Source organism: Bacillus rossius, chromosome 6 (assembly GCF_032445375.1).
Source record: "Bacillus rossius redtenbacheri isolate Brsri chromosome 6, Brsri_v3, whole genome shotgun sequence".
NCBI classification, from domain to species: Eukaryota; Metazoa; Arthropoda; class Insecta; order Phasmatodea; family Bacillidae; genus Bacillus; species Bacillus rossius.
This window is the reverse complement of record NC_086334.1, coordinates 70,355,566-70,378,870: the sequence shown is the minus strand read 5'-3', so window position 1 is coordinate 70,378,870 and position 23,305 is coordinate 70,355,566. Positions and strand designations below refer to the sequence as shown.

The following is a 23,305-nucleotide window of genomic DNA, read 5'->3' as shown; positions in this document are numbered from 1 at the left end:
ACATGATACTACGTTATGAATTAACTAACTGCCGTATTTGCCGTTTAGAGTGCCTTAAATGTTTAAAATGATCTCTTGTCAATGCGTGAAAACGTTTATTGTAAATAAAGTTTTATGATGGTATTTAAAAGTAAAAATGTTAGTGTATTTAATAAAAAAAAAAGAGTATATTTGCGTAACTGGAAGTCCTCACGAATTATTTTTGTATGGAAATGTTCGAAATAAAGGCAGTGATGAATAATGCGGTGCATACCGTTACTGCGTTGGCGAATACTATTTATTTAATTACACTTTGTTTATGCCGTGTTTATAGTAGTGCCGGGCATGCAGTTCTTGACTGTCCATACCCAGTTCCTAAATAGCAAAGCAACACTTGAAACCATGTTTTGATAAGTCAATTGGTAATTCATAGCGGTATTTTGGTCTTGTGCGCAGGACATGAGTTCTCTTTCGTTTAAAGGTTTCAACAAACGTAGTTCACATTGCTTTTAGTAGGCAAAATCATTACAATACTGATCAATTATTTGTATCTTGTGTATTCAAAACTACTCTTTAAGGAAAATCCAAGTTAGATATTATTTAAGACTAGCTGCCCGACCCGGCTTCGCACGGCTATACTAATGGAAAAAAATTAAGCCACATCTCCCATTTACAGTAATGGTAAATAAAAAAATTTCAGTGAAAATTTATTACAATGCTGTATAATGTACCGATGGTTTCCCGACTCGTGCACGCAACATAAAACTGATGTACCCGTACTTCGCTACGGCAGTCTACAGGCAGATCACTCTTGCGCCGCTCATAATACATGCCCCTCGTTGTGGGTACGCCACTGCCGCGCGATGCCCGTTGACATGGAGACGCAGAAGGCATGAACAATGCAAAATCCTGTTCTCATGCAGAAAAAGTACCCACTGTTGCCTGGTTTTAACCACCCATGGGATCTAATTTTCGGAAAATGTCATCCTGCGTAACATAAGGAACAGTACTGTGAATTTTTAAGTCTGTAAAATATATATACTTGAAAAAAAGGGCAATAAAAAAACAAATTGAACACAGAGAGACGAAAAAGAAACAATATTTTAGGTTTGCGATTTAAAGTGATAAAAAGTATTTAAATACTAATTGAACTCTTATGAGGGTACTGATTGCTTCGTTGTTAATATCACACGGGTGTATTTTACTTGTATGGGAAAATTAAGAATGATAAGGCATCTAGTGTGTGGCAACAATGTTAATAGGCAATAGGAAATAAACTTCTAGCACCTGCGGCATCGTCAACACACACTTCGTACGTGTACTGCATGTTGTATCTAACCCCGTCCAACGCATTTGATTCTAAATTGGACTTTTAGTAAGGATCCCTAATGTTATTGATAATATAATATAGCCTATAGCCTTCCTCGATAAATGTACTATCCAACACTGAAGAATTTTTCAAATCGGACCAGTAGTTCCTGAGATTAGCGCAAACAAACAAACAAACAAACTCTTCAGCTTTATAATATTGGTATATATACAAAACTCACTGTTTAATTTAATTTTCTTCCCTGAAATTTTCAAATAGATTTTTCAACAATTATGATAAACAAGTTGACCTAGGCCCTTTAGCTGATGACTCTCAATCAATCTTACCTAGAAGGTGAAGCACAGGTGATGTTGCTAACCTAACCCATTCTAAAACAGTTATGTTTTGGGTAACTTCTGTTAATGTAGTCTCACATAAAGTAGTTTTAATAAATGAGTTAAGAATGATCTAGTGACATGCTGATGGGTGAGGTAAAGGTTACTGAGTTCAGCGAAGTTCTCATACAGCACAGCATTGTAGCTGCTGTCAATCAAGTAAGATTACGTTTTTCTGCCGTATCTTACAAAGCAATCTGCTGTACGATGGTGAGAGCCCAGGAAAAGGAGGCAGTCATGTTGGCATTAATGTCACTAGCAATTTTCAGGGTGGGAGGGAGAGAACACTATTACCAACAACACCGCCCCTTTTTTTTTTTTTTTTCTTTTTAACATGTTGCCAGTTTACATGTGAAGGGCCAAGTCATTACAACTTTTGATGAGCCTGTGCTTAGAGACAGGAGTTTGGTAACAAAATCAAAGGCCTTTTTCTAATCTCATCCCGTCTCGTGCGTAAGCTGGATGTGGTCTGAAGCACAAGTGTTTCATGTGCTGATGTCACGAGATGCGAACATTTGAAAGTTTTAGGTCAAATTGAAACCAAATAAATATCCCCAAATGAGTTACGGTAATCACTTTTGAAAAAAATTATTACATGGAGTAATCAAGTGACTTTTGTGATTTATATGAGTTATGGGACAATCTGTGATAACTGTAAACATGCATGTGAGTTCTAAATATTTTAATAAAAGTTGTTCAATATTTATTTTGGTTAATTTTTCAACATTGTGATTTTTCCCAACATACCGAAAAACGGGGTGAACTGATACACTGGGGTGATGTGAGACAAAATACTGTTACGATTCACCGCGGGGTTCGTAAAGGATAGCCCAATGAAAGATTTTTATCACACAGTTTTATTTATTGCCACTACTTATGTCACATACAAATAATCTTCTAAAATGGAAAATAATTAATTGCACTTAAAGAAATGTCTATTCCCCAGTCATTCGTTCCACACACCTCGCTGGGCCGCACCTCTGGCGCAACTCTCGCCGCAGCACACCTCGTGGACCTCCGTCGCAGGACTCCACCGCCGCCGTCGCACCTCTCTTCGTCGAGGAACCACTCGACGCCTTGCTCGGAACTTCGCTCGGAAACTCCACCGCGGGAAAACTTCCAACTGAACTGAACTGAACTCACTCCCTGCCCTGGAACCTTTGTCCAAGGACTTCGCCATTCTGCCGCACCCGCGGCACTATCGCCCCAGAAACTCCGCCGCGGGAAAGCCGCCTGAACTCTCTCTACTTACTCTCCCCCCCAAGGCCGGCGTCCCGGGCACATATATAGGCTCAGAAAACCCAGAAAACTCCCGAGCGCGGCTGGGGCCAGTCGCGTCATTCCGCGCCGACCCGACGGCAGAAATCTCTCGAAACTCATGTTGGCGGCTCGCGTATTTCTGCAGCTGTCAGGTTTCGGATGTCAAACTAACAGTGCAGTGCGGGGGGGGGGGGGGGGGAGCGGCGACCCAGGTGCGCACGGCACATCTCATGTTACGGCAGCATGTGATATCAGCCCAGCTAGCTCTGCACCTGCGCGTGACGCAACCTTGCTCACGTTCGTAACAATACACATTTATTTGTTCAATATGTCTTTACATAAATACAAATAATTTGAATGTTGGTCACACTTATATATCTTAACCCTCATCATCCAAACTATCAGCTGAGTGATTCCGCTGAAATTTCCCGCCATTTCTACTGTCCAATATCGATACTCAGCTTTTGAGGTTTGAGTAAACATATTTTGAAGGTCTGTAAACTTTATTTTCAAAGTAGGTTCCATTGCATTGATTGATCCGGACTGATGTAAATAGGTAAGCCATATATTTTCTGTTAATTTCTGATTATTGTTATTTTTATATTAAAAGCTAATAAATAATATTTAATTTTTTTAACATTTCATATCTGAACTGGGGTGAAGTGATACATGTATCAGTTCACCCCGTCAACTTAAAATTTATTAAAATATCATTGCATATATATTTTCAGGGCCAAATAAGATGTCTAGATATTACAAAAGGCCTCCAGGCACAAAACCAATGAAAGTTATTAGAATAGATGACTTAAACACAGCAGTTAACAAAGTCCAGAATGGGAATCTTACATACCGAGAGGCATCCGAAAAGTATGGAACAGACAAAATCTATAGTAATATTATAAAGCTGAAGAGTTTGTTTGTTTGTTTGCGCTAATCTCAGGAACCAGGAACCACTGGTCCGATTTGAAAAATTCTTTCAGTGTTGGATAGTGCATTTTTTGAGGAAGGCTATAGGCTATATTATATTATCAATAACATTAGGGATCCTTACTGAAAGTCCAATTTAGAATCAAATGCGTTGGAGGGGGTTAGATACAACATGCAGTACACGTACGAAGTGTGTGTTGACAATGCCGCAGGTGCTAGAAGTTTATTTCCTATTGCCTATTAACATTGTTGCCACACACTAGATGCCTTATCATTCTTAATTTTCCCATACAAGTAAAATACACCCGTGTGATATTAACAACGAAGCAATCAGTACCCTCATAAGAGTTCAATTAGTATTTAAATACATTTTATCACTTTAAATCGCAAACCTAAAATATTGTTTCTTTTTCGTCTCTCTGTGTTCAATTTGTTTTTTTATTGCCCTTTTTTCAAGTATATATATTTTATAGACTTGAAAATTCACAGTAATGTTCCTTATGTTACGCAGGATGACATTTTCCGAAAATTAGATCCCATGGGTGGTTAAAACCAGGCAACAGTGGGTACTTTTTCTGCATGAGAACAGGATTTTGCATTGTTCATGCCTTCTGCGTCTCCATGGCAACGGGCATCGCGCGGCAGTGGCGTACCCACAAGGAGGGGCATGTATAATGAGCGGTGCAAAGTGATCTGCCTGTAGACTGCCGTAGCGAAGTACGGGTACATCAGTTGTACGTTGCGTGCACTAGTCGGGAAACCATCTGTGCTATTCATTTTCTCTCCGGTACATTATACAGCATTGTAATAAATTTTCACTGAATTTTTTTTTATTTACCATTACTGTAAATGGGAGATGTGGCTTAATTTTTTTCCATTAGTATAGCCGTGCGAAGCCGGGTCGGGCAGCTAGTGAAGATATATAGAAAATGTAAGAATTTGCATCAAAAACCAAAGGGGTCGATGCAAATCCTGTAGAAGAGAGCATGAATGAAAGTGTGTTATGCTTATTGAGAGAATTACGATATGGTAAAGAGAAACTAAGATCAAGAACTTGTTGAAAAGACAAACTGCAAGTTGAAGCAGGAAAAAGTGTCCAGAATGTTGGTGAGGATGAATCGAAATCAGGGAGGGCTGAATTTTCATCCAGTTGCAGTGATTAAAGTTGTAATGAAAACGAAGAAGATCCTGATGCCAGCCATATTTCTACTTCCAAGAAGGGAAATGAAGAAATGGAAACAGAACCAGAAGTTCCTTGTAACTATCAGACCTTAATCTTGGGTGATTTCATGGTTGTGCAACTGAAGAACCTAATTACAAGAAAGGAGAAACTCTATGCAGCACAAGTGACTAATATAGTGGAAAATAGGACAGTAGAAGTGAGTTTTTTTAAATCTTACAGGTGTTACAAAGATATTTTCATTTGGCCTGAAATCAAAGAATGTAGTGTAGTCTACCACCATGAAATGCTGTGTCGTGTTCCACAGCCTATTTTTCTCCGTTATGGACATCTTCAATTTTCTAAAGATTTTTTTAAAATGAAAACTAAATATATAAAGTAAATTTTTAACGTATATTAACATTCTATTCAGGCAAATGAAATACAATTGTTAATTTTGTAAATAAATTATGTCTTAAAATCCATTCATGTTACTGTGCATAAATTTATGATGTCATAATTTGATGTTTTATGTACAAACAATTTTACCCATACATAAATGAATTTTTTTTTTTAAATCTTAAAATGTGCCTCAGTTTACCCTAACAGCCTTACAAATTGATACGCATTGAAATTTATACCTTGTATCAGTTCACTGACATTGCTGGGGTGAACTGATACATGCAATTTTTATTAAAAAAATTTCAAATGGGAAATAAAATTTAAAAATTAATGACATGAGAGATTACTTAAAGGAGTCATCTGAAATATTGCATAATACTAAATCACTAGGGAATAAAATTATGTGCTATATTGCATTTCAAATTTTAAAACTGTATCAGTTCACCCTGTTTTATAGTATTCTTTTATAGTGCATCATTCAATTTAAACTAGACATTGAAAGTCACTCATGTCCATCCATTTGTTATCTGTCTGTCACACGTGTGCAATTACCAATCCCACCAATTAATTCAATCTCACTATCCATTAACATCATGGTGAGCTTTAATGTTTTAATGACAGACAGACAAATATACAGCAATTTTCATCGAATTGTTAGGTTTTGAAGTGTGTATTTTAATGTTTGATTCATTAAATATGTATTTGATTTGAGTTTCAACTCCGTTGCATGCCTACAACTTTGACTTTTGAGTTGTCTACATCATTTGCAATAAACAATGATGCATCTGTTTGTCTATGTATGATTCTTCAACATATCTGCACTTATGGTAAAGATGGGTTTTATAAACCCAAGTATAACAATGACATTGTGATAAATGTTGGCTAACATGGCTCTAAAGTGGAATATTGTCCTACAAACCACTCTGGAGACCTGTCTGTTGTCACTGCAGTGACAATGACGATAGTGCCTGCGATGTTATCTCAGACGTCAGCTGTATTCGGTGCAGCATGAGACTTGAATGGGGGTCAGGCCAATCCTCTGAACCACGTCTAGGCAGCAAGTGTAGTTCCAGTATAGTTAGAAGAACAACACATGCGTAAAAGAGAGTTAGACTTCTGTTTACTTGATGCAGTTTAAAAACTGAAAACCATCTCTTCTTAACCACGTTAATTGGATGTAATGAGAATCAAGAGTTGCTACTTGCACAACTGAATTCCCACGATGCGACATTGACAGTGATTTACTTGCAACGTGCTCAGCAATCATGTCAACAGTGTTACGTAAACTGAACAATGTACTAATTGCCTACTATTTCTTTGTTTGAGTACTAAATATATTAATAATAATGACAATTACAGTTTCGGAAATATTCTGGTGCAATGTTAAATTTTCTTTTTCCTTCGTAATATTACAAGTTGCTGGGTGGTATTACTATTTTTTTATTCAAACAAGTCTAGTAAGAAACCTGTTATTCAAACAATTGTGTGATTTATAGACTTTTTTTTTTGGTGTATGATCACTGAAGAAAAAAAAAGGGGGGGGGGGGGGGGGGTTTGTCTGTAAAATCGGTTTACGGACAATAATTTTACGTGATAACGTCATAAGAAAACATTGATGAAAAATTGCATACTTTTTTAATTTTCAAATATTATTTACAGTTTTTGCAAATTTAATTTAAATAATTTGTTTAAATATAATCACAAACAATTAGTTAAAAAGCTCGCCTTAACCTGTTTGATATTATAGAAGATTTTCTCGCACGGTGGTTGGCCAGTTCTTGCATGCTCGGCTCAGGCGGAACGTGACAATTTTTCGTGCACGTGCAGCCGGCGTTCATCAATTTATAAGACGTTATCACGTCAAAACCAATTGCTTCCTTTACTGGAAGTGTAATCCCTGCTTAATCCGAGTGTGTATGAGAAGTAATACATGTTAAACAGTTGTACATCTTCCTGCTGCCATATCCGTGCAGGCTCTGTGGGTAACAGTCTGCGAAATGACCCACAGTGTAGTCTCACATAAGCTGTGCTGTCGGGGTTATACCTTTTGTATCTGTTAGCATGGTGAAACTTCTGGGAAAATTTTTCATGGTGCATAGACCCCAAAACCATCAACAACTTAAAAGCATATAACTCTTTTATGGACACAATAAATGCCGTAATTTTGCACAACACACTTCCAAACTGATTAATAACAATTGTTATCAAAAATCTCTGTTGATTTCATTAATAGACAAAATAAGACCAAAGGGGTAGGAATAGGGGAGGTTTTTCAAAACAAAAAAAAACTTTAACTCCTTTTATATGACAAATATCCACATGAAGTTAGATTGTTTTTAGAGTAATACCAAAATCTTTTGTCAAAATAAAGTTTTTATTGACCAACCATGACTGCTAGAGGTGGAAAAACCAAGGTTTGGAGGACAAACAATGTTTAACTCTCTTAAGCACACAATGAAATCCATTCAGATTGTTTGTGAACAATTTAAATATTATCTAAAACTTTTGACAAACAATTTTTGATATGACGAACCGTTGCTGTAATGGGTTTATTAAAACGGGTTTAAATACAAATAATAATAATAATAATTTCTGTACCATATATTTATTGAATATGTTATTTAATGTAAACTTTCTGAATATTATCTTCAACTTTCGTCTGAAAATTTTGTTATTAGACCAACTTATACCGTAAGGAGTGGAAAAACCAGGGTTTGGACAAAATAATTCATCACTCCCTTTGTAGGCACATCATTAAAACTGTTCAAATTGTTTTGCAAACCATTCAAATATTATGGAGGAAAAAAATTCTAAAGCAATTTTTGATGCAACCGATTGTCGCAAAGTGTGGAAAAAACATGGTTTAAGGACAAATAATTTCATAACTCTTTATTAGGTACTGTATCTATTATGTTCTGCACATGTCTTTATTTATTAAAGACACAACACTGAGGGCGTACGGTGTTATGGAGAAATTATCGGTACTAAATAGTGGGCGCCACCACGTGAGTGGGCACGTGGACCCGGCGAGAGACTCTAACCCAGGGCGTTACGTGGCCCGTGTGCGGCGAGATATTTGGCCCTCTAGATATTAAATGCGCCGCTCTCGACCCTACCTAAGCCCGCTCTCAGCGTCGGGCACGCTTCTACCACGCAGTGGGCTCTCAGGGCGTCCCACACGCCGCTGACCAGGTTGGGGTCCCACGTGGTCCCCCGAACACAAAGACACGTAACACAGTTAAATGGTTTATTGTACTCACGATTTATTTCCGTACACGTTCCTTCACTGGTATAACTGAGAAAACGCCCGAGGCACGAATCGGCTTAGGTGAAGAGGCGAACCACGCACGTGGCCGCCCCAAGTCGTTACGTATTACGATGGTGATACTAAAAACTCCGAGGAGTTAATATTAATTATTTAAACAGTCTCTCCGACCGAGAGAGGCCCCGAGGATGAAAGAAAGAGATTCGAATAAATTAGACTATGGAATTATTACTCAGTGACTCAACGGTGATGTCCTCGGGGTGTCGACAGATACGTCCGCTCTCGGCCGGCTGTAGAAGGAGACTGCGAACACAATTACCGTTACAACACTCTGCGATTCCGTGCCCCGGCGAAAGTTAAGTAAATAATAGATTGCATTAATAATTATATAAAAATTACTGGCAATTTAAAATACATTAATGTTTACGTAGTTATTAAGAATTATTCTAAAACATTTCTACCCTCGTCCAAGTCCGTGCCTATTCGGGTCCGCCCGGGCAACGTCTATAGTTTTATAATTAATTGTAATATTTAAACTGGAGAAACACATTTTTACACTGCAACAAGACACTGGGGCAAAAGAATAAAAGAAAAAGGGTTACAATATTAATTAGCATACTTAGGGGTGCGGCGCACTGCGTCTAAGCGCCCTCTTGCTGTAGTTCGTGGCGCGCAGTTTGAATCGCACACGGCTACGTACGTTACGACACAAATGCCAGGTAGGAAAGGTGGTGGGAAAGGGAACGGAGGATGATCAGGCTCGTGGGGCGAAGCCCCGGCTGACGTCAACTCTTAACATTATAGGTTCCCTTTCACAAACATGGCTACAGTTCAACTGTCACATACATAATACCAACCAGACAATACAAATATCTTAACCCAGATAATGCCAACCATGTCATTAAAAATATTTTAACCTAAATACATAACAGTATCAAATCTGTTACAATATATCGTAAATCTTCTAAATATTATTTAAACTTTTGCCCAAATTAAATTTTCAGTAGTATATCCAACTATTACTGCAAGAGGTGGAAATAACAAGGGTTGAAAAACAAAAAAAAAATACTGTTTAATGGGTCTGCTATCAAATCAGTTAAATTTATTGTAAAAATCCTAATCATATGTTCAACTTTTGTCTGAAACAATTTTTGATGAGAGAAACTTTGACTGCATGGGTTTGAATAAACATAGGTTTAATTTAAAAAAAAATTAAAACTTCCTTATAATATACCTACACTAATAACTATCAAAAACATTAAAACTTATTGTTTTTATACAACTAGTTATTAGTGCTGGGGATGAAATATAGGCTTAGTGTTGAAGGAAAAATATTAATAACTGCCTTAGTACCTAGGCATAGCACAAAATTCATTCTAAGTAATTCAATGCTGGATGCAGTGAATCATAAACATTAGAAACATTTATGCTGCATGTAATACTTATGAGAAAATATGTAATCAATCATTTTGGAATATTGGAAGAACATACAGGAAGTTATGTACATTAAGTTCTCAAAATGTCCCAGAAGTTTCCAGATGTTCTAGAAGACATATGTTCTTCAAAATCTACCTGTTCCTGTATTGTAGGCCATGCATCTAAAATCAGAAAAATACAAATAAATGTTTTACAGAAAACACTAATTTTACCTGCTTTAACAAGTTGAGTACGTAAAATATCAGTTTAACGATTTTAATAATATGACTTTTAACTCTCACCATTCTCATTTTATGTCATTTACCTGCTTTTGTTTCTACGGATGCAGTCCTCCAAGTGATGCAGAAACATAAATTCTTTTGGCCCAAAAAAAAAACAGCAACTTAACTAAAGTGAGAGCTTACAATTGAAAGACAGGTAGTGAAAAAAAGAAGAAGAAAAAAACTTGTCACAATATCTACATAGGAAATGTTTGCATCTGAAAACTACACTTCCCTTATAAGGTGTTTATGAAAAATGATTGTGTAGTGTGTCGTACGATCAGGTTTCCGTTATTCATGCCTATCTGAACGTGGTTGTTTTTAAAGACTTGGATACCATCTAATTGGTTTATAGTGAATTATCAAATTAAAAAAATAATAAAAATAAAAAATCAGAGGATATGTTCAATGATGATGATTGACAAATATTTGAATAACTTTCTTGTTATTAATAAGCATTGTTTATTTTAGCTGTAAAGCACTTAAAATCAGTTTATACTCATAACATGGCAGTTTTTCATGATAAAAAAATTAAGTTTTTGGTGAAATATTTATGAAGGAAAAAGTGGGTTGTAAAAAGTGGTTGCTGCATTGAGCTGACCAATGCAAATGCAATTCAGTTCCAGTGCATAATGCATGGTTTACTACTCAAAATTCCATATATATAAGAATGCAAGCTGACCGGCATGCAAGACAAGGTCCACATTTTCCTCTTTCATTAAGAGAAATAATTTTTGGGCCATATGATATGGGAATGTGGCATAGTAAAAATTGATAAAACAAACATTGCAGATAATGCAGGTTATGTGTGATGTAATTGTTAAACACAACTTAAGTTTACTTTATTTAAATATTATACAGTTATTGATTATTGTTCATGTGACTGAAATAAATGGTCAGTGATGTAGCTTAACATTAAGTTAATGGCAAGCAGGGGAAAAAAAATCAATGTAAACCTCATCTGTATACTACAATGCAAGATGAATTTGAATTGATAAGCAGTAAGCTTGTAAAAAATCCCCGTCTTGCATTCGGGTAAATATGACATGCGTTGCGCTGGCGTTGACTGTTTTCACTCGTATTGTCTGCCACAGCCACCTTGCTCACTGTCACGCAGGTTTAGCTCAGAGTTGATCGTGCAGGGGATCAGAGGCACACCCAGTCGTACCCGAACATGTGTAATCACTGATTGATCAGTTTTCAGATGAGAGTTCACTGACCTTACAAGTCAGTTATCCCGACCTGACAGGCTTCTCGTGTACAAATCAGGGATATCAAGCCATGTAACATCATGTTTCCAGCTGCTATAGCCTCAGGCTCAGGTCCTGTCCGACTCGTGGAGGGCCTTGCCTGGTTCTCTTCCTTCCGAGTCACTCATTACTGTCCTCTCTTCCAACCCAGGCAGAAGTACAGCTGGCCGCTCATGCTGGAAAATAATGTCACCGTGAAATTTCTGTACTTGTAAACATTTGGAGCTCAGGGCTCAAACACACTATAACATTCACTTTAGAACACTTTTTGCCTACACAAAAGATCATAAGTTGATGTTCAAATGTTCCAATTCGAGAAAATTTCTGCATTTAGTTAAACTTTATAGCTCTGACCAAATCAGAATTTATAACACAAGTACAGTTTTAACAATTACAAGCAGCTATTAACTTTGTTCTAATATCATTGGTTTTTGTTAATTGTTACCATAACATTTATTTAACATTTATAATCTGTATTCAGAAAATAACCTTCCACGTATATTAGTAGGGTGGTGGGTTTCCAGTTTGACCATGTTTTGACTGATGATACGTTCAAGTGGAAGTTCAGTATTGCTTGGTGTTTCAAGCTCTTTGAACTGTTTCTCTTTGTGTGCAGTTGAGTCGTAGCTCGCAGACAGTGCTGCCTTAGTGGCTCTTCCTCTCACCGTTGTTCAGCCAGTATGGTGTGGTGTGGCATATTCACGTGTGGCTCTGTGTGGGTATGGTTGTCAGAGGGCTGGTTCGATCCCACAAAGTGCTGGAATCAGTCCGTGCTGGTGGCACAGCAACAGGACAATGCCATCACAGCTCTGAGAAGGCGGCTTAGACAGGTGTTGAATGGAGTAGAGTGGACGTTACTTTCCCTCTCCAGAGCTGTCAGGCCTACAGTAAGCAGGGGCGTATGCATGGGGATGAATCCTCCTCACCACCACGGGAAATCCTAAAAAAATCTGTCATTCCCACCAACAAAAGGAAAGAATTCGAAAGCACACAGTGGGCAAAGACTTTCTATCACCATCCCCTTCCCTACGAAATTAAATTCTCCACACTCTTCTGACAGCTACTAGTTAATGTGTATGTTGCTACGGACATAAAGTATAATTCACTAACTGCACATGGAATTCTTGATGTTTATTCATCACAAAACAGTTTAAAACAATCAATTAAACATACTCTAGGACCTTTCGAAAATGATATCATGATTGCTGAAATATTTGTTATTTTTATTCGTCATTTAAGCTTAATGTTTAAGAACACAGTCTTGAAGCAATGGTAGAGATGGAAGAGGGTGTGTGTGTGTGTGTGGTTTCAGCGTGCGCAGTGCGCGACGGACGAGCTACTGGCACAACCCCGGCCGCGAGCCCTTGCTGCCGTGGACCACGGGGCAGGTGCTGGACCAGTCCGCAGAGCGCTTCCCGCACAGAGAGGCCGTGGTGTCTGTGCACCAGCGCCACAGACTCACCTTCCAGCAAGTCAGACAGCAGGTCTGCCTTACTCCCTCGTCAGACAGTCCTGCTGATGTGAACACTTGAACAATCAAAACTCTACACACATTGCTTCGCTGCACTGGTGGCAGACCTCAAGCCAGCGAAGGTGTGCTTGAGTTAAGAAAGTGATGTTGTTCCCCGTTTTCCCCGGAGAATGTCATTTTACCAGAAGGTACCTTAGAACCACCTCGTCTGTAGCCTCAGATGAGTTAAGTCGAATGGAAGGGAAGAACTCGAGAGGCAGGATGCGTATGCGCATACTTTTGGAATTTCACGCTTGGTTTGAACTGACCGTTAATTCTGCTAATTGTGGTTTTCTGAACCCTGCTTGTTTCTTCCCTGCGGGCTACCTCCAGCTTCACAAAGTCAGCAAGTCGCTGGTCAGTCGCGAACACCTCTGCTTCTCGACGAGAGCCACAGGTGCTGCCCTGGGACGGAGTCCAGTCGGGTCTCCTTGCCGGTGATAACACACAGTAGCACCCCGACACTTCAACCGTAAACCATGTCAGTTTGCATACTTGAGGCTTGGTCGCGCATCAAGTTTAAGATTGCATTGATGTACCTAAGGACTATTTTTATAAATTTAACATGATACTTTTCTAGGATTTGCTGTTCTGTTACAAATATCTTCATCAGATATTCACTAACTGTAATATGATGGGTGCATTAATATAATCTGTGCCAGTGTTTGTAGTTATTATTACATGCACAACTTTTTACACCCTTTATATCACGCTTAAAAGCTATCAGTTTAAAACAACAAATGCGAGAGAGTTATATGTTAAATTCGCAGAAATACCATTTAATTAAAAGTAATAAAAGAAAATGAAAAAAAAATTAAAAATTGACATAGCATGTGAGACTAAGCTTTAAGATGAGCCAAAAGTTATAAATTAATTAAACCCGTATAAATATATACCATATGTGCAGGGGCGCAACAACAGAGGGGGCAAGGGTATTTTGCCCCCCTCTGAAACCTTGAAGTGGGGGCAAACGGGGGCAAAGAAAGTGCTGTGTAATCAATTTTTAGATAATAAACCTGCATAAATAGCACCATTTTCCACCTTGAAATACAAATACTCCCAGGGGAGGACCCCGGACCCCCGCTTCAATACGGGGGATCGATGATTCTTTATAAAAAGGTATATTGCCCCCCCCCTTTGGAAATTTAGTTGTTGCATCCCTGCATATGTGGCCGACAAAACTAAATAATGTGTCGCATACCAGAGATGTTTGAAATCATTGTTAACAATATCATTCCTCTTCATTCACAAATTGCAGGTGGCTTAGTTCCATTAAATTATGTGCAAAGAAATGTTCGAAAATTGACAGATAATGTGTGACCTCAAAACAACAAAATTTAAAAAGGAAATTACAGTTAATTTTATTTACATTTGTTCAATTTTTGTATTGCCTATCAATAGTTTGAAAAAAAAAAAAAAAACATGTAATTGTGTATAAATTTAGTTTATGCAAAGGACTTAAAGATGTAATAAGTAGGTAATATATATATTTATGTTTAGCTAATAAAAGGATTGTACAAATGAAACTGCACCTGTTGATTCCACGCATGTGTGGGTTGGGACACATCAGAAGATCTTGAAAGGTCACAGGAGTGTTTCAACGTGATGCGGGCAGCTCGCAGACACAGAAACAGACACAGACCTCTGTGCTGCGTCTGGCTCCCCCCCCCCCCCCCTCCTTCGCGATGACAGTGTGCCCCCGTACACCGCACACGGTGGTGTCACTCGTCGCTATTCCTGGCCTCCCAGCCACACAGCTCTCTTGACACCGCCCGTGTGTAGAAGCCATGACACGTGGTGTTGAAGAGAGTTCAGTAACTGTGTCTAGATATTTATTTATTATTATTATTATTATTATTATTATTATTACAGTTGTGACATGCACACCAAGACTTCATAAAGAGGGTACTAGGGTGTGCACAAGTACTAGAGTCAGGGATAACTGTGGTGTGATGTAGGTGCCATAATTTACAATTTGATTCCAAAAATCTCACGTTGCTGCACTTTTTACAATCACGGTGACTGCAGGTTTTGCCAGACGACCTTGCAGCTTCAGTCTCTGCGAGTGTGCGAGTGTGCGTGTGTGCGTGTGGCAGGCGGACCGGCTGGCGGCGGGGCTCTGGGAGCTGGGGCTGCGTCCCGGGGACCGGCTGGGACTCTGGAGCCCCAACAGCAGCGAGTGGGTGGTGTCGTACTTCGCTGCGGCCCGGGCCGGCCTGGTGCTGGTGAGCCCCGCCTCCCTCCCTCCCTCCCTCCTTGCTTCATGCACGTGGTACAGCACACCATACAGATTATTCTTGTAACAAAAATAAACAATGGAAATATAATTTTTTGACGTGATAACGGTCTTATAAATCGATGAACGCCGGCTGCACGCACAAAAAATTATTGTCACCTTCCGCTGAGCCGAGCGTGCAAAAACCGGCCAACCACCGTGCGAGAAAATCTTCTATTATATCAAACAGGTCAAGGCGGGCTTTTTTTAACTAATTGTTCGTGATTATATTTAAACAAATTATTTAAATTAAATTTGCAAAAACTGTAAATAATATTTGAATATTAAAAAGTATGCAATATTTCATCAATGTTTTCTTATGACGTTATCACGTAAAATTATTGCCCGTAAACTGACTTTACAGACAACCCCCTTTTTTACAGGTGTGTTTTTTTTTTTTTTATGTTTGCCTTAACTCTTAATGCTTGTCACATTTAAATGTCAGTTATTTCTCCATCTGATGTGGACCTTCGTAGTATAGCTGCTTTGCCTTTACTGTGTGCAAAATATATGTCGACTGAACAGAAATTTATCAATTAATACAGCATATCAGTTTTATATTGATCAGATTGTTTTAAAGGGAAAGAAGGAATAGTTAGTATGTGTGCCTTGCCTACCTCCTGGTCTCCCTGCCGAGGCATTCAGCGGGCATGCAGGCCACTGTCAGCTCACCCCTGTTGACTTGTGAGTGGCAACTAACTCGCTGTGTGTAACTCTGCTGCTTTTAATATTCTGTGCTGGGATTTCCAGGCCTAAACATTAGGCTGAAACATGTTTGAGCTATCTTCACTCACTGGGAAAAAAAATCTATGCATGGAGTCCATGTGCGACGGAAGTGAAACTTCTTGCTTGTTAGGTATGGATAGAGATACGTTATTAGTATTTTCTATTGAACTAGAGAAATAAATGTGAACAGTATTGACGCGGGTATGACCTCAAATGAAAAATGCCTTTTTCCACGGCCCTGTACATTGCATCCGTTCACTGGCACTTTTGGCACCGCTTTTCACAATCTCCAGCTGGAAAAAAAAAAAAAAAAAAAAAAAAAAACACTCAATTGAAAATAAATTACACTTATAAAGTCTATCTCACAACACTATAAGTCCTTTTGACATTTAAAATCACAATTTTCATGTTATATTTTATTACTAGTCGTGGGTAGGGTCTTCTAACAAATGATCATGAACCATGGGTTTAGCTACACACTTTATTTACCAATTTGATGCTGAGTACAATTTAACACATTATGTACACAGTCATTGCATTCTCCATCTTACCTTGAAGCAGTGGGGTCCGCTGCTTTTGAACTTTGCACTCCGCGGCGGGCGTTGGCGCTTCCTTCCTCCCTTTCCCCTCCCCTCTAATTAGTACATTGTCGGTCTTAGCCTCCCCTCCTGGGGTTTGGCGCATGCGCGCTGCATCATGCCGATCATTTATAAGGCTTGGTTAGCCATTTTTCAACCTTATTCTCATAGGTAGTCTGGGTAGAGCTCATTTGAGAGGTAGAACCAAATAGGTATCATGTAGTCAACTTTCTGTAATTTAGGAGTGAGAGCTTCTTCGGAGAGACGGAAATGTAAGTAGGGCTGTGACTTTTACTGTAATGCAGCTTACAGCATTGCCGTCAACTTCATCGCATGCAACAGTTTGCATACCAAAAAATAAATTACACTTTGAAAGCTAACCTCTTAAGTCTATATTCTTTTTATACTTACAAATTTAATTACACAAATCAATAACCCTTTTACACACAAATAAATAAATTGTAGTTACTTTAAATAAAATTTTAAAAATATAGCAGCGTCAATTGTTAGTCATTACGAAAACTGAGGACTAGACAAACACAAGCAGCATAACGAGAATTCAGTAGCATCACTGCTGCGTTATTTATACCTCTCCCCTGCCGTCTTCCCTTGGCCATTACAACTAGCAAATAGCATGCTCCGCTACGTACCCTCTTGCCATCTTCCCATTTGACCGCTAGCGCATGCGTTGGAGTGGCGTCGCTGACACACTCTCCTCCTGTAGGTGTTTCCCCCGCCACTTACCTTACTATTCCCCCATGTGATCGGTTCAAAAGGTTATTAGAAAGTGTAACTTGAGAACAATCTTAGCATTCTAATATATTAGAGTTGGTAATTTTTCTCAAAAATATAAATCTTTATATCTGAAAAATTCAGTGTGTTCTTGTATTCAAACAAATATATATTTCACTGTGATATTAGTGGAAAAACTTTGTCTCTTAAAGTACACATTAATTTTATTTTTAGTACATATGTAACATGATAGGCCCAGTGCTCCACTGCAAACCCAAGAAGCTAGAATAGGGTTTGAGTCTAGTCAAAAGTAAATAATTTGGTACTGATTTTTATTCATGTAGGTAGTTTTAGGTCTCCAGCACTGTTTAGCTTATTTTTATCGATTCTTGCATATTCTACAAGCAATCTCAATTTATTTAAAGGAAGCAGTAAAACTAATGCTCTCAGAATGCATATTTGAGTCTGGGAAGCGTTTGTTAAAAAAAAAAATTTCCATTCTTAAAATTTCCATATTTTATTCTCAAGTAATTAGTTCTTAAATACCAGGAGAGAGAAAAATTTCACTATTGATTTTAAATGTCATAACATTTTTTAAAAAGTATCATTCAAAAAATGAAGTGTAAATCTGCTGGCCTTTGTGGTCTAGTGGTCTGCCTAGGCCTGCCCGACTTCCAGCCATGGAGTCATGAGTTTGAGTCCACCTCAGAATAGATGTCCTTAGTTTTAAATTAGTTTTTTAATTGAGACTTGTTTGCTGAGGGGGCTACAATTTTTGAGTATTATGAAAATTCTGATCATATGAGGGGAATAGTTAAAGACGTAGTGGGGTAACCAGTAGAGAGGTAGAAATGATGCAGCATACTTGCACACTTGCAAGCTTGCATACTTGTACAATCACATACTTGAACACTTGCACACTATATACCTGCACACTAGCATACATGCACACTTGCGTACTTGAACACTTGCATGATCGCGTCATTTCACACTTGCATAATCGCATAATTTCACACTTGCACACTTGCATAATTGCACACTTACATGTATACTTGCATACTTGCACACTCGCATACTTGTGAAATAGCATAATTTAGTGCTCGCATACTTGCGTATATATTTTTTATCTGCGACCTCAGTGAACGAAAATTATGTTCCCTATATCTAATAAAATAATAAGCAAGAAGTTTCACTTCTCTTCACACACATTTTTTTTTTAAGTCATCTTACTCTTGAGCTCAAGAATGTGGGTATTGAATTCATGTGATTACTGGATTTTAAAAATAAATTACATGATTACACTGTATTCTTATTTACAAGATTCCTTAGAAAAATTTAAATTTTGGTCCTTCTGACAAATGTTTTAAGAATTTATCTGGCATGGCCAAATCTTTCTGGTTTTAAATTTTGAATATATTTTTTTACACCAAATTCAAAATAGACAAGTACTGGATTTTTTCAAAACATTTTTTATATTAAGCTTTTTTCCTTCTTAATTTTATAAACTTGTTTAGTCTTCAACTATACCTTCCTCGTGCTAACCCTGCTGACTTGCTGGTATCATGACAGCTGTGGACACGGAGGCTCGGGTTCCGATGGCTTGGTCCAGGGTTCGCCACAACCTCTAGGCTTCACTCAGCTTCACTCGGCATCACTCGGCTTCACTCGGCATCACTCGGCTTCACTCGGCTTCACTCGGCATCACTCGGCTTCACTCGGCTTCACTCGGCTTCACTCAGCTTCACTCGGCTCATGAGCACTGAGGCCATGCACAGCTCGTAGTTGTGGTCACCTCGAGCTAGGCGCACATGCAGGGTGGGTCAGTGACGAGTGCCATGACGTGGGCGGAAGGTGAACATCAACCCAGCGTACCAGAGCTCGGAGCTGGCCTACTGCGTGAACAAGGTGGGGGTGAAGGCGCTGATTGCCGCAGACACCTTCAAGACACAGGACTACCACCGCCTGCTCCTGGCCGCTGCTCCGGAGCTGCAGACGGCACAGCCAGGAGACCTGCGCAGTCCCCACCTGCCCAGTCTCAGGTCCTTCGTCGTCGTGGGGGACAGGAAGTTACCGTGAGTCCGTCTACGTCTGCACTAACTGCTCTGAACCCACACTAACTACAGTGAGTTCACACTAACTGCCCATAGTCTGCACTTACTGTTGGTAGTCCACACTAACTGCCAATGATCCACACTAACCTGCTTGCAGTATGCACTAAACTCCTGGTAGTTTTCTGTAACTGCTTGTGATCCTCACTAACCTCTGATATTCTGCACTTACAGCTGGTATTCTGAAATAACTTTGTGTAGTCTGTACGTACTGTTGGTAGTCTACACTATCTGCCCATTGTCCATTCTTAAGGGCCAGTGGTACAACTAACTGTCCATTGACCCTCTTTAACTGCCGTAGTCTCCATTGACTGCCTATAGTCCGCACTAACTGCCAAAGTCCCTCATTAACTTCTGGTAGTTAACACAATCTGTATGTAGTCTTCACTAACTACCTTACTTAATTAACTATTGATAGTCCACACTAACTGCATTAGTTCATAATAACTGTTTGTTCTAATGTGGAGGCCACCACCCTGTTGTCTATCCAGTTTACATGCTTATCCAACACGACCAATCACCAGGTCTTCAATCAGATACCGTGGAAAACCAAAATTTGAAAGGACAGACCAGAATTCGGGTGCAGTTTGTCCCTGATGCAATTCCAGTGTTTCACCACTACACCATGGTGGCAGGATATGACTCTGATGATGGGCACTGCATTGCGAAAACAAAAATCAAATTTTGACACCTGACCAGTGTGTTGGTGACTGGGTCTCAACATGTGTGTCTTTCGAACATCTAGATTAACTGGGGAATTAACACCATTGACTGGCCGTCTTACCATATGCTGTGGGCAGTAATCTCTTCCGACTAGAGCAGTGTTGTAAATGTGTGGGTACATGGTAACTGCCTAACTAGTCCTGGGCATGTTTATTTTGCAGGGGCACTTTCCAATTGGATGAGGTGATGTGTGGAGGCAGTGTGGCGTCCCAGGAAGCCATCAAGGAAGCACAGCTCTTGCAGCAGCCGGACGAGGGCTGCAACATTCAGTTCACGTCCGTGAGTTCTCATCCCACACCCGGCTGGCCACACAGCTCAGCTGCTTAGTCAGCAAGTACTGCTCCAGGCATCTCAAAATATTATTTTTCAATATGCCAAATAACTGTGATTCTTCAATACTAAACCTGTATTTAAACAAGTCTGTTTGTAGCCAGGAACTTATGCAGAATTTAATTTCTGGAAGAATAGAATGACTTTACACACTGTTTGATTTCAAAATCTATCAATTTGTTAATGGAAATAATGAGTTTTTTTTTAATATTGTGTTTGGGGGAGGGGGGGGGGATATATCGTCATTCTCATATCCCATCTCAGCACTTTTTTCCCTGCCTGTAGCCATTCAATGTATTTTAGAAACAAAGAATGACTTGGGCGAGGGGAAATAATATAAGTTAACATGTGTGTGTGTGTGTGTGTGTGGTGATGAAAGTTAATACTGAAATGGAAATATGATGGGATGATGTAATGAATGGGAGAGCCTTAAATCACATACAATGGCTGTATGACAATAATCAGCCAAGGTGGCTTATCTACTACCCCAGCATTTGTTCAGCACATAAACCAAACAAAAACTGAGCTAAACCAAAGAAACACAATTTAAATAAACACAGAAGTAGAGCTACTAATTATTGCTGCAGACTCACTCTGCATGAGCTACAAGGAACAGCATTTGAACTCTGAGTAGAATCCACCAATAAAATAACTTCATAAAACAATAGAAACTAAATAAAACAATAGGAAAGATCACGGCACATTATCCCAAAAGAACGTGCTAAATAAAACACCAGGTATTTGTTTGGGCAAACTCCAAAACAAGACCTTTATGAAATAGCCTTTCATTTCACAGCAATAGGCTCATCAAAAATTCTTCATGTTCCAAAATCAAATAAAAATAAAATCGTTAACTCTCAGGCCAACCATACCTATCCTGTCCTAGCCATGCTTAATACTTAAGTTCAAACTTTAAAATACTTCAAAAATGTTTTAACAGAACATGGTTACTCAATACTAACTTTCTGTACAAAACAAAAAAAAATGGTGGTAGTACAGATAAGAAATTACTAGAGATGGGTCGAGTCCTGGTTTATCGAGTCGAGCCGAGCCGAGTTGGGTCAGATTGACTCGACTCGAAAACCGAGTCACATATTTTATCAAGTTCGAGACTCGAAACACATTTCGAGTTAAGTACCGGCATCGTGACATTCTAGCACTTTATAATAGGTTGTCTTAACATTTTCGCTAAGTCATTAATACAGCAAGAATTGATAATGACCTTCAAACAAAACAAATCCCGTGCAAACCTAACCTTGCCCGCTACCGTGCTACGGCGCTATAATAGGTACAAGTGCAACCAAACCTAGGCCTATTTTCATTTATGAACATGACGTCGTAACGTGATTTTGTTGATAGTGGCGACAGTTTATAGGACAAAATTATGTCACATGACCATTTTATATAAAAAAAAAAACTTGGAAAACAGCGTGCACTGTTTTCATTGTTTTTTACATCCTGTGTTTACTTCAAATACGGTACCGCATTTGTTTACAAGATACGTCAATGGATTTTCACTGAAGAAAAATTTGTACCAAAACGCTCATGTATTAATAATCATGTTTATCGTGCCCCGTTCATAATAACTCATATAAACAAGAAATTTCCGAAACCTTAAAATAAAAACACTAAATAATTATATTATAATATTTTGTAAATAACATCCAAGTCGTTAAGCGTGAAAATGACTGCTTGTTAGGCCAGCCAGCCTTGCATTTTGGAACTAAATTTAGCTGTGTTCCGCTACGCAGCGCTGCGTGTCAATAACGTTTAAGATAAATTTACTTTCATTTTGTTTGAATAAAATATTATAATAACAACGTTCATGCATGCATGAAATATTTATTTATTAAACATATTGATATTCTTGTAGTTGTAACAGTTCCGGGCGAATAAGCTTGCCGCAGAAAGTGTATTTACATTGAGAAGTTACGTATCTCGACGTTTGCAACACTAGCCAAAAACGGCATACGAATTTCGGCAAAAGTAAAAACTGATACAAATATTAAGTGGAGAAAAAATCGGAACATGGTAGACCACATAAGCTTAGTTTTTTATATTTAAATAACATAATGATTTGCTAATTAATCACTTAGTTTTTTTTAAATAATGCTGATATGCATTTTGGATACACAATTCTTATATCAATGGATGTGTAGTAATATTTTATTTATCATATTATGCAAAAAAAATATAAAATTATGAAACTTGAACTGACTCGACCTCTTCAAAAATTTTGTGGCTCGAACTCGACTCGACTCGAAATATGAATTGCTAAACTCGGCTCGACTCGACTCGAAGCCAAAAAACCTCAACTCGTCCATCTCTAGAAATTTCTAATTTACATTAACAGAACAGGTTACTTTAAAGAAAAACAATTAGTGTTACTCATCCTTCACCATGATGATCCATGGAAAGGGTTGTCTGCACTTTTGAGAAATCAGGAAGAGAAAAAACACAATCATCTTTCCAAACATACTGCTCCTGCGTGTGCCTCAGAGGTACATCTGTCTCCTACCTCATTCGGCAAGCGTCTCTCGGCCTCGATGCCCCTCAACCCAAGCCTCACTACCACCTTAAACACCTGGCCCTGATTAGGCTGCTCGCACTCATGTGCTGCTAATCGACCAGTCCCATCCCAGCTATCTACTATCCCCCATTCCTCCATCTACCCTGCTTA

General features: G+C 38.7%; 1 protein-coding gene across 5 annotated transcripts in view; it reads left to right on the top strand.

Moving 5' to 3' along the window:
- LOC134533287 (medium-chain acyl-CoA ligase ACSF2, mitochondrial) overlaps window positions 1-23,305 on the top strand; it is a 177,757-nt gene that overhangs the window by 10,060 nt on the left and 144,392 nt on the right. For 4 of the 5 annotated variants that reach the window (XM_063370743.1, XM_063370744.1, XM_063370745.1 and 1 more), the window contains exons 2-5: window positions 12,956-13,127; window positions 15,250-15,378; window positions 19,316-19,536; window positions 20,457-20,574. In XM_063370743.1, the coding sequence (XP_063226813.1) occupies window positions 12,956-13,127; window positions 15,250-15,378; window positions 19,316-19,536; window positions 20,457-20,574 (640 nt within the window). The remainder of the gene's footprint in view (window positions 1-12,955; window positions 13,128-15,249; window positions 15,379-19,315; window positions 19,537-20,456; window positions 20,575-23,305) is intronic. The other variant, XM_063370747.1, reaches the window with a different exon arrangement.